The sequence below is a fragment of the Silene latifolia genome, chromosome 5 (assembly GCF_048544455.1).
Source record: "Silene latifolia isolate original U9 population chromosome 5, ASM4854445v1, whole genome shotgun sequence".
NCBI classification, from domain to species: Eukaryota; Viridiplantae; Streptophyta; class Magnoliopsida; order Caryophyllales; family Caryophyllaceae; genus Silene; species Silene latifolia.
Genome location: NC_133530.1, coordinates 81,429,403 through 81,441,059, shown reverse-complemented (window position 1 = coordinate 81,441,059; position 11,657 = coordinate 81,429,403). Strand labels below are relative to the sequence as shown.

The 11,657-nt window shown below is 34.5% G+C and overlaps 1 protein-coding gene across 1 annotated transcript; it reads left to right on the top strand.

Annotated features, from left to right (window-relative positions):
• The first annotated feature begins 3,999 nt into the window (after positions 1 to 3,999).
• LOC141657639 (NAC domain-containing protein 82-like) lies at positions 4,000 to 7,171 on the top strand. The gene is made up of 2 exons (XM_074464930.1): positions 4,000 to 4,142; positions 5,372 to 7,171. Exon 2 carries the CDS (start codon positions 5,876 to 5,878, stop codon positions 6,809 to 6,811), a length of 936 nt encoding a protein of 311 aa, XP_074321031.1. The 5' UTR covers positions 4,000 to 4,142; positions 5,372 to 5,875; the 3' UTR covers positions 6,812 to 7,171.
• The last annotated feature ends 4,486 nt before the right edge of the window (positions 7,172 to 11,657 follow it).

The window sequence follows — 11,657 nt, the reverse complement described above, 5'->3', positions numbered from 1 at the left end:
TGCTTTCATCATCCCCTTGTGTGTGTCGGATATGACATACATCAAACTTCTTTTGGTGACAAAGACTCTTATGTAAGCCATAAACTAAGACCAACTATCGGTATTTTCGGATTCAACAATAACAAAAGCAACGGGGAAAATCTAGTTATTGGCATCAATTGACATAACAGTCAAAATAGTTTCTTTGAAGTTTCCATATAAGTGAGTTCCATCAATGGTTAAAATCGGTCGACAATGTTCAAAGCCATCAATGCATAGTTTAAATGCTCAAAAAACACGCTTGAATGTTTGCACATTTGGGTTTATTGGCGTGGTATAAAATTGGACAATTGTGCCAAATTATTTTAAACTTTTCATGAAATGAGGTAGCATCTCATACGATTTATCCGAATCTCCAAATATTTTCTAAATTTCTCCTTGTTTTGCATTCCAAACTTTGTTGTATGAAATTGTGTAACCATGCTTATCTAAAATGTGAGTAACAATAGAGTTCACCTTATGTCCTCGATCTCCTTCAACAAGGTTACGAATCCCATTACTTATGAAACCTCGTTTCAAATTAAAGTGGTCTTGAGGAACCATGTCACAAACACAAGACTCGTCATAAGATACATATATGTGACAATGGTAAAACCTTTAGAATGAAAGTTTTTTTGTGTCGCCTTTAACCGCTAATTGTATGGTGTTGGAGACCGGCCACATTTGAAAGTTATATTATTAGGCATTGATTCGACAACTTTAAAAATTGATTTGCTTTAACACTATATGATGTCACCTCATCGCTTATTGAAGCTCTGTTTCGGAATAATTTTCCAACCGCAAACTCTTTCCCTTGTTCACGTCGAACCATATTCTTCCAAGTTTTCCAACTATACAATTCATCCTCATTTAATGAATAAATATTATTAAACTTGGCAATGGGGGCAGTAGCAAAAACAAGATCATCATCACCATCTTCTTCATTTGCCAACAATTTCTCATCAAGTGTGGCCAAATCCTCATCAATCTCATCACCTTCTAAGTGACCATTAAATTCTCCATCATTTACGTCATTAGTTTCAAGAGATACAAATTGAGCAACATCATCTAGCCTAATAAGAATACTTGGTGTAGGATTGACAATTTGGTTAGTGGAATTTTCAAAAAATATGTCCATTAAAGAAGCATTTGAATGACAAACACTTCCCATAATGCTAAGGCTCCCTCATTATTAAGGGGTACAACTTTGAAATACCCGGAACTTGAAAATTTCATCTTTACCCTCAATTGAGTACTCAAACTTTAAATGCTAATTCGCTTATATATCGCTTCAACTAATTCAAGATACGTCATCTTTGTACTAGTTAAAATAAAACATTGGTCCTCTTCTCTACAAGAAACACATTCATTTTGCTCCAACAGTTCTCCATACCAATAACAAATAAGAGAAAAATCACAAATTTAAATTCTATAAAAGAAAATTGAACAAATTTGGTATAAATCAACAATTTCTAAACTAACTACGGAGTATAACCTAATTTCCCCAAAATACATAACTACACATAAATTAACATGCATAAATTGTCAATCTTAATTAGGGTTTCAAAATTTGGGGGTATTTTTAGACAAGCATAAATTAACATATGAGTGGTAGATCTAAGCACAAAACAACATAATTAACTACAGTGAAAAAAAAAGAAGCAAAATCTACCAACAAAATATGTCACTAAACAAGTTAAAAGAAATTAAATTACCTTGCTAATATGGTAGTATGTGTAATTTGAAAAGCAACGTCAACACTACGCCGGAGAAGAGGGAGGGGTGAGGTAAGATGAGAGAGGTGAGGTGAGTTGAGTCACATTTAGGTGTTTGTGAAGAGAGATGAGGGATGATTTGTAATTGATAGTGAAAAGTGACAAAAATAGTCTGATTTGTAAAAAAAAAAAAAAACTGTATAGACACGCCAATACGTATGGCGTTCTAAACCCGCCATTAGCAGTGACGGGTCTTCTTATGACCCAATTCCAATACCTCTTAATGTGGGGTGTAAAAAACACTGCATAGACACGCCACTGGATATGGCGTGTTTCTCTCCTTATACCCGTTATACGTATTGGCGTGTTTAATGGGTGATATTTTGCATAACTTCTGTAAGTTTGCATTTCATACTGACAATAGACATGCCATTGCTCATGGTGTGTTTTTTCCGTGCGATAGGTCTGAGAAACCCGAGCCTAAGTGGATACCATTTCGACAAATATTTTCAAAACCAACCCAAAAGAACAAATATTTTATTTTTAAGCATTATTTTAAAAAATCGTTCTCATTTGATATATTTTTCAAGCTCGGAGGTAAAATTCTCAACTTTGGATGAAGAAATTAAAACATCCAAATGACATGGTTGATTTGTTAAACACTATAGATGACGAAATTGGATCCAACACAAAAGTTAGCCCAAGAACAAAAAAATGCTTCTATAAGCCCAACTTTTTTTAGGAGGTCTGCAAGATTAATGAGTAGCCCTATTAAAAGTTGCAACGTAGAAGAAAATGAGCGTTGGATGAAAGAGAGAGAGAGAGAGAGAGAGAGAGAGAGAGAGAGAGAATAATTAATGGGCCTAATCAAGTAAAAGCCGACCTTTGTAAAGTATGAATGACTTTTGTGAAGTATTTAAAATTAATTAATTTTAGAGTTTTTTTTCACACAATCTTTAAAAAAAAAAATTCCCAACGCGACCTTTAAAAAAAAGTTTGTTAAGCACAATCTTTAACAATTTTTTTTGTCAAACACGACTTTTTGGTCAGATTTTGACAACTTCCTGACCACTTGCAATAAGGTGACTTTCAGTCTATATTTGAGATAGCAATTGAGGTCGATTTGAGATGTTCTTGGACTCTTTGAAAGGTGGGAGTATATGCTTTCCAGGAGTTGTTAACATGGTGGTCAAATGTGGCCTTATGTGGGGTCAATTGGTGCGTAAAGTAGGGCTGGTAAAAGAAAGGGCTCTAAGTCGGGTGGTAGGGGGTTTTTTGTGGATCTTTTAATGGGGTTATGATGTTTTGTTTAGCCTGAAATTTAATATGTAGGTTGAGGAATGTGCAAGGTATGCCGTAGTTGTGTTGTTTGTGGTAGACGTTGGTTGCAAGTGGTGGTTAGAGAGGAGTGAATTGACCCACACAAAAAATCATATTTTAACTTACATCAACCCCTTGTGACCAGCCTTACTTTACACGTCAATCTACCCCACATAAGGCCATCTTTGACCATCGTGCTGACATCGTTGAAAAACCTGTACTCCCACCTTTCCAACGAGCCCAAGAACACCTCAAATTGACTTCGTTTGTTATCTCAAATATAGACTGAAAATCACCCCATTGCAAGTGGTCAAACTCTAGCCAAAATGTCGTGTCTAAAAATATTATTAAAAGTGGTGTTTCACAAACTTTAAGGGGATGTTTGGAAATATTTTTTCTAAAAGGTTGTGCTTGACCAAAAAAACCCCTAATTTTATAACTTTGCTAAAAATGACAATAACTCAACTCAAATTATAAAGCATTCGGAAAAAAAATCACCGGAAAATAATTAATGAGCCAACCTAAGTAAAATCCGACCTAAATTATACAAATCAGACCCAAATCAGACTACATCCGACAAACTATCAACATTACCCGATCTGGTAGTGACCAGACCTATTAATAAGCCGCTTGATAATGACCTGAATTGACCCAACCAAAATCTGACCCGACAAACTTATCTAAATGATCTTACTCGAAATAACTATAAGTCAAGCCAAGGACCAGACTAACCTAACCTAAAAGCAATCGAACCCAAGCCGAAACTAATCATGATCCGGCTCGACCCAAACCCGACTTGAACGATCCGATTGCCACTTCTAGTAGAGGTGTTCGATCTCATACAAAAATTTTAAATTTTAAACTAGTATAAAAAAATAAGAAAGAAAAGTCCTGGATAATATGTCAACAAGCCAATAAGAAGAAAGCTTAACATACAAGCCCACCCACCAATCCTAGTATAAAACCCTAAATAGAACAACTCATTAAGGAGTTATTATGGAGCTTTATTTTCTCAAGTTATAGCGACGACTTGCATCACTCTCTCCGCCTTTTTTCGCTCTCCACCCTCTCGCCTCCTGTTTTTCTTAGGTCCGTTCTTCCCTCTTCGATCCCTCTTTTGGTTTTTGATTTTGATTTTGTGTTATATTTTATGTTGTTGATTGAATTTTTGTTGATCGGTCGCCGATTGATTGTAATTAGGGTTTTGTGATTACTGATTGAAATTAGGGTTTCGTTCTTTCAATTGTTGTTTGTTTGTTTGGTTTGATTAAATGTTTTGTGTTTGATTGAATTTTTGTTGATTGTCGCTGACTGATTGTAGATTAGGGTTTTGTGATTACTGATGGGTGATTTATGTTGTAATTTGTCCAATTGATGATTGTTTGTTGGGGTTTGGTTAAATGTTTGTGTTTGATTGAATTTTTTTTTTGATTGTCGCTGATTGATTGTAGATTAGGGTTTTGTGATTACTGATGGGTAATTTAGGTTCTAATCCGTACGATTGTTGATTGTTTGTTGGTTTTGAACTTCTGATTGAATGCTTGGGGAGTTGATGTTTTTAGGGTTTGTATTTGTTGTGATGTTGTGATTGATTCGTCAACTGTTTTAGGGTTTTGTCGATATTCAATTTGGGGGGAATTTTTTTTTATTTTTATTGATTTGGACGTTGTGGATTATTCTGCGTACCATAATGTTTTTAATTATTTGTTCACGGATCGATAATTGGTTGATTGGATTTTTATTTGAAAGGCAAGTGTTCTTATGTTTAAAAATTTATTGTTTTAGAGGATTTTATTGATTTGCAATTCGTCATCTGTCAAATGTTTGTGAATGATGCCTATGTAATTTTGTTGGTTGATCATTGTGGATTTGATTGAATGATCAACCTAGTAAAAGTTTCCTTTTCTGATTGTTTATGTTTTGGACTGTTTGATTGTATTATGATGAAGAGTTTACCTTTTACTTCTAATTTTGGTTTGTCCTTGTCCTGTTGAGCATTTATTATTGTAGATTCAATTTGATGATCAACCTGTAGCAAAAGGTTTTGTTTTTATCGGTTATGGCCTTATGGGTTGTCTGTTTGTTTGTTTGTGCAATGGTGAAGAGTTTAGCTTTTTACTTGTTATTTGATTTTTTGTTTTGTGACCTTGGTCTGCCCTTGGCCTGTTGAGCATAGACTGTTTTATGAATGAATAAGTAACATTATCGTCTAGTTTTGAGGTTTTTTTGTTTTTCAATGATTTTTGCACCTATACCAGTTTTGGGCTTTCATTCTTGTATGATTTTGATTACTGATATTGCTATTCGTATATGTGCAGGCCTCCATGTCTTTTGTCAACCTGAAGAAAAAGCAGTTGTGGATGCTTTTGTTTGATTTCTGTTTCATGAAAAGGGGGCGGTGGTGGGGTTCTTGAATCTGTTGTTTTCTTTAAGCTGAGAGAGAGTGATTCTTCCGTACATTCTTCACCATCTTCTGCCAAAACTTCTGCACAAATTCTTTGTTTTGGTTGCACAATCTTCACCACCTTCTGAATTTTCGCCTGCTTTCTTTCCTCTCGTGCAATCTTAAGTCTTAATCATCCTAAACAATTCGTATTCCGCCATTACTTCTGCTCACACTTAGTGCTCTTTGATCACCTGCTCTCTTTCTTCATGCAACCATAAGCCTTAACCACCTTTTAAATTCGCTTCTTTCGGATAATACAGCGGTTGCCTTCAGCCGTTCACTCTGATTTAGTAATATTTGTTGCTGTTTAGTCAATTCGGAAACTGTGTGCAGTAGTTTTAAAGAACAGAGAGTTCTACTTGTTCTTGGTTACACAATGGATGCTCTTCTGGGGAGCAAGTCACTTCCTCCCGGTTTTCGGTTTCATCCAACCGATGAGGAACTATTTATGTTTTATCTGAAAAGGAAAGTGATGGGGAAATCACTTGGTCCCCAAATGATGTCTGAGGTTGATGTTTTTCAGTTCGCTCCCTGGGAACTTCCTGCCAGAGCTTGTTTGAAGACGAGAGACTTAAATTGGTACTTCTTATGCCCACGATCAAAGAAGTACCCCAATGGAGGAAGAGCTAATAGAGCCACTGTACATGGATACTGGAAGTCAACAGGGAATGACAGAACTGTTAACTACAAAAACCGACCTGTTGGGAAGATCAAAACCTTAATATTCCATCGAGGAAAGCCACCTAAGGGAGACAGAACCGATTGGGTGATGCATGAGTATAGGTTGGAGGACAAGGCTCTTTTAGAGCAGGGGGTTCCTCAAGATTCTTATGTTCTTTGTAAGCTCTACGAGAAAAGTGGTCTTGGACCTAAAAATGGTGAAAACTATGGGGCCCCCTTCATTGAAGAAGAGTGGGACACTGATAATGACGAAAATCTTGAGTCTGATTGTGGACTTGTGTTACATCCTATTCCTGAGGGATGTGGCACTTTGAATACTCAGGGTCTTAATGGTGGTATTATAACCAGTTCACATGCTGGTCACAACTCGGCAGGTCCCTCAACACCATCTACAGTGAGGGAACCAACTTTTGCCGCATTTGAGGCTCTACCACCCATTGATACCGAGGAAGATGAGCTTGACAGGCTGCTAGCAAAGTTCATTGAATGTGATAGTATTCAGGCTCCTCCTGAGAACGATGTTTTCGTGGGGTTGGATGATTTACCTGGTGGTAATGTTACTTCCGAGGTAGATATAGACTGGTCCCGTCCCGAAGATTGGTTTCTCGAGCTGAAGGATCTCCAGGACTAGAAGGCCAGAATCTTCTTATACAGTTATACCCATCTGAGAGGGGATTTCCAGGAGTTCCTCACAAGGCTGAAAAATTGACGAGAGTCCAATGTTTATCTGAAACGGACTCCAAAGCCATACCCAGTAAAAGATCGGCAGCTGGTAACTTATAGTCTGATACTGCCATCTCATCTATTTGCGTTGTTTTTATTTTATGTTATGCTATTGGGGAGTGAATTGACACTACTGTTGTCCTTAATTATCAACAATGCCTGTTGCCTTGCTGGGGCTGTTTCTATATCAACTTTTTTTTTTCGTTAAATCGTTATGATTGAAGCTTGCAGATAAATTTAACTTCAGAAGACTGTTTTCGTCTGCTAATTTCTATTCTTCTACTTTGTGTTTCTTGCTCGTATAATATTGTTTGGATGTAGCGATTGATGATACTCTTGATTTGGATGTGGGCACTTGTAGATGTCGAGGGGGTGAAAAGGGTGAACCTCCCCTTTCTATTTATCCGTCCAAATAACTCCTTAGATACTTATGTAAATATTCCGTCTCTCTTCCACAACGCCATTGATTCAGTTACTTTATTGATCTCACGAATGTGTCACTCTTCCACAAGTCCGAGATGGGTCTTACTTTAATGTCATCTATTCTGTATGAGATGCCTATTTTGTGAGGAATGAATCAAATCCAAATTCCGTCGCCAATTACGTTGGCTTTTCTAAACACGATTGAGCAAGCGTTATTGTTTTCGGTTGGTCTATCAACGTTGAGTTTACCTTTAATGGCCTTTTTCAAGTAGAATCAACTATCTTTAGATGCGCCTATGCTCTTTTGAGTATTTTTTTTTGCCAAAGAGTATATTAGAAAATTGCATTCCGATAAATTAGAATTTCGTTACTGCACGACTTCTTTAGCTTCTATAGAAATTCTACTTACAACTAATAAATTTTACTTCTTACGGTAAGGCTTTTAAAAGATGGTTACAATCATTTTGTTGCGACTTGCTTAAATCTAAAGTAGAAATGGTACTAAAATACTACTCTATTATAAGAAACAGAGTCTCGTTATGATAACATATTAACGTGTACTGCACATCAAATACTCCATAAAAAAATACTTAAAAACCGACCAATAAGAAAAATGTTACAAAACACGTAAGAGCCTACAAGGATACCGAAAAAAAAATTCTCAAATAAAATGAGAAAAAACCGTGCTTGAGAGATATATCATGCTACCAATTTGGAAATTTAAACAAAAATAATGACATATTGAACACAAGAAAAGGGGTAAAGGAACACACTTTTGGTGAAGTATAGGCGTATAGCAAACAACTACTCCGTATAAGAGAACTCTAGTTCAAGGGAAAGATTAGCTAACATTCCCATTCCCATACATGAGGACATACATACATACATACATAGTACATAGTACATAGTACATAGTACATAGGTGGATCAACGTTGAACTAAATACGCCAAGTTGAAAAGCCTCCCTGCTAACATTTAGTTTATGTACAATGAACAAGCCTAGCTCCCTAAAATGGTGCAGTTACCACATCTTTCGTATTCCTTTGTTTCATCGTCCTACTCGTAAATGAATACGCATCATCTTCTTCTTCATCTGCATATTCCCACAAATTTCCCATCTTTTGTGACCCTCTTGTCTCTACCTCTTCCAAACCCTGTAACATCATTTTTGTAATTACGATTATTAGTTTAATATGGGTCACAATTCTAAAAAAGATTACTATAAATACAGTCTGATGTATTCCTATCATGATAACAAATATTATCAATAATAAAAAATATGTTTTATACGTATCTCTCTATTATAATAGACCATATCTCTTATACCTTCCTAATACAAATTACTCTCGTTTAAGTAAATTGAATTCTCTACTTGGCTGAATCGAATACTTGCCAGTTGATCTAAATGTTCGAATTGTATAAATACTAGAATTTCAACGTACCTCTGTAAATATTTGACATGCTTCTTCCCTAGTTCTTGTATGTAGTACGTACAAACGGCACGCTCGCAAATTAAATTCCATTCATGTAATCCGTTGGAATGCTACTTTCTCATCTTTTAGTACTAATCATATCATATTCAAAACATTGGTAATATGCAAAATAAAAATTCGATTACCTTAAAGACAAACTCGTAAGGGTTTAAAATATTCATTACTTTATGAATGATATAAAATCGATTTTTAACAAGTTTGTAATATAATCGATTATTTTATAACATTTATGATCGAATTAATTCCAAATTAATCATAAAAATTATAAAAACTTCAAAACAAAAATTTTTTAACATTTGGAACAAATTCCAAAACCTAATTATGGAAAAATCTCGACCAAAAAAATTGATTACAAAATAACCACTATTTATCGATTTTTATCAAATAAAACCAATAAACATGCAAAACTGGTCATATTATTTTCAAAATTTTATATCTTATAAGTAAGACATGCATGTGAATATTTGTATATAAATGATGGCCAAAATTAACATGCAACTCATTTTTGTTAACATTTAATCTTAAAGCATATTAATTTCGATTCGTCTCAGCTAGCCTTATTAGCTATTCCACCCATGACCATATTAATTGATAAACTAAAACCACCATCTTATACAAGATTCATCGAGGTTGGATATAAGATAAGTAGAATCCGAAAATATAAAACAAAACATACCCTAGCAATATCAATTTGTCTGAAATTAAGAGTACGAGGCTCAGTTTCAATGGATGAAGTGCGATCAATACAACGTGCAATAGATACATCCGCCATCTTTGCTTTTCTTTTTTGAGATATTGATCAACAACTTGTAATCTTTCACGTGTCTAAGATTATTATTAGTATTAATAATCATAGAATGTTGGAAATTTAGATTTTGACATACAAATGCTTTCTATTTATACACTCCACGTCCTTGTAATACATGTGCAAGTGCAACAATGATTTCTGAACACGTGGCGTCTTTTTAGTAAGGGATTGATTTAACACGTGGCAACTATTCGCTAAATGCTTGTAATAAGAACTTTAACAACTCAAACTTTTGACGAACTGTATTGGGATCGAGAAACGTAATCGTTTCGGAACTTACTCTTCTAACGTGTTTATTAGAGGTATATTTAATTAATTTTATTTTGATATTTTTTACTACGTGTCTTAAACACACACTAAAAAACAAATTAGAGAAATTAAAGATTCTAAATGGTATAATATATCATTAAAAATTGATGTACAAAATAATATTTACCATAATTGATGAAATAATTTGTAAGGTATATATTTGAACAAGGACTACCTTTTATGGAGACGAAATTAATTGAATATGTGATCTTTATTTCTCAATTAATATAACTAACTCGTAAAATAACGAGGGTTATATTAATAACTTGGATTCAAATCGTGTCAGCAACAAATTCACTTTTATGCAATTATGCCTCTCTTTAAAAAAAATCTACGTTAATAAATGAATGGTGTTAGTCTAAAGTCGTGTTACGTAAAACTATAACCAAGGTATTCTAATGAATTTGAGGCCTTTTTATTGAAATGTATTAAGGTGCCATAATTATTTTCGATATTATAAAATGATTTCAGATCATATGTTCTGTATTTTCAAATTCGAAAAATGATTGCAAGCTATTTTTATTTGATGTTAGCTGAAGTATATATTAGGAGTATGATTTTTTATAATTTTTTCATTTTTTTACAAGAGCATAAATTAGAAAAATAAAATATAATTAAAAATATAACTCAAACAAAATAATCAAATACATTAAGGTAAGACCCACTTTTTAATAATAATCAAAAGGTATAATGGTGAGCTTGAATGTTCCATCATTGAAAAATGGTTTTTTTTGTCAAACATAACCTTTAAAAAAAAGTTTTTTTCAAATACAACTTTTTTTTTAAAAAAAAGTTTGTAAAATACAACCTTTAATAAATTTTTTGTTGTCAAACACGACTTTTTGGCCGAAAGACTTAACATTTTGCAATGGAATAACTTTCAGTCGACGTTTGAGATAGCAAACGATGTCGGTTTGAAGTGTTCTTGGACTCGTTGAAAAGGTGGAAATACAAGCTTTCCAGGAGTTATCAATACGATGGTCAAAGGTGGCCTTATGTGGGGTCAATTGATGTGTAAAGTAAGGCTGGTTGGAGAGGCTAGCTCTAAAGCGAGCGGTCATAGGGTTTTTCGTAGGTCTTTAAATGGGGTCAGGGTGTTTTATTTGGTCTAAAATTTGGTATATATATATAAGGGAGTGTAAGGTAGGTCGTATTTGTGTTGCTTTTGGTGGTTGTTTGTTCTAAGTGGTGGTTTAAGGTGAGTGAATTGACCCAGGAAAAAAAACATACTTTGACATTCTTTTGATTGTTTTTTTACCTCCAATTTAACTCCCCTCGAACCACCACTTGCAACCAACAACTACCACAAACAATACAATTAAGATCTACCTAACTACCTTGCACTCCCCGCTACCTACATACCAATTTTCAGACCAAACAAAGCATCTTAACCTTATTAAAAGACCCACTAAAAATCCCCGACCACCCGCTAATCTCTCCGACCAGCCTTACTTTACACAGCAATAGACCCCACATAAGGCTATCTTTGACCATCGTGTTGATAACCCATGGAAAGCTTGTATTTTCACCTTTCCAACGAGTCCAAGAACACCTCAAACCGACATCGTTTGCTATCCCAAACATCGATTGAAAGTTATCCCATTGCAAAATGTTAAGTGCTTCAGCCAAAAAGTCGTGTTTGGCAACAAAATTTTTATTAAAAGTTGTGTTTTACAAACTTTTTTTTTAAAGGTGATGTTTGAAAAAAAAACTTTTTTTAA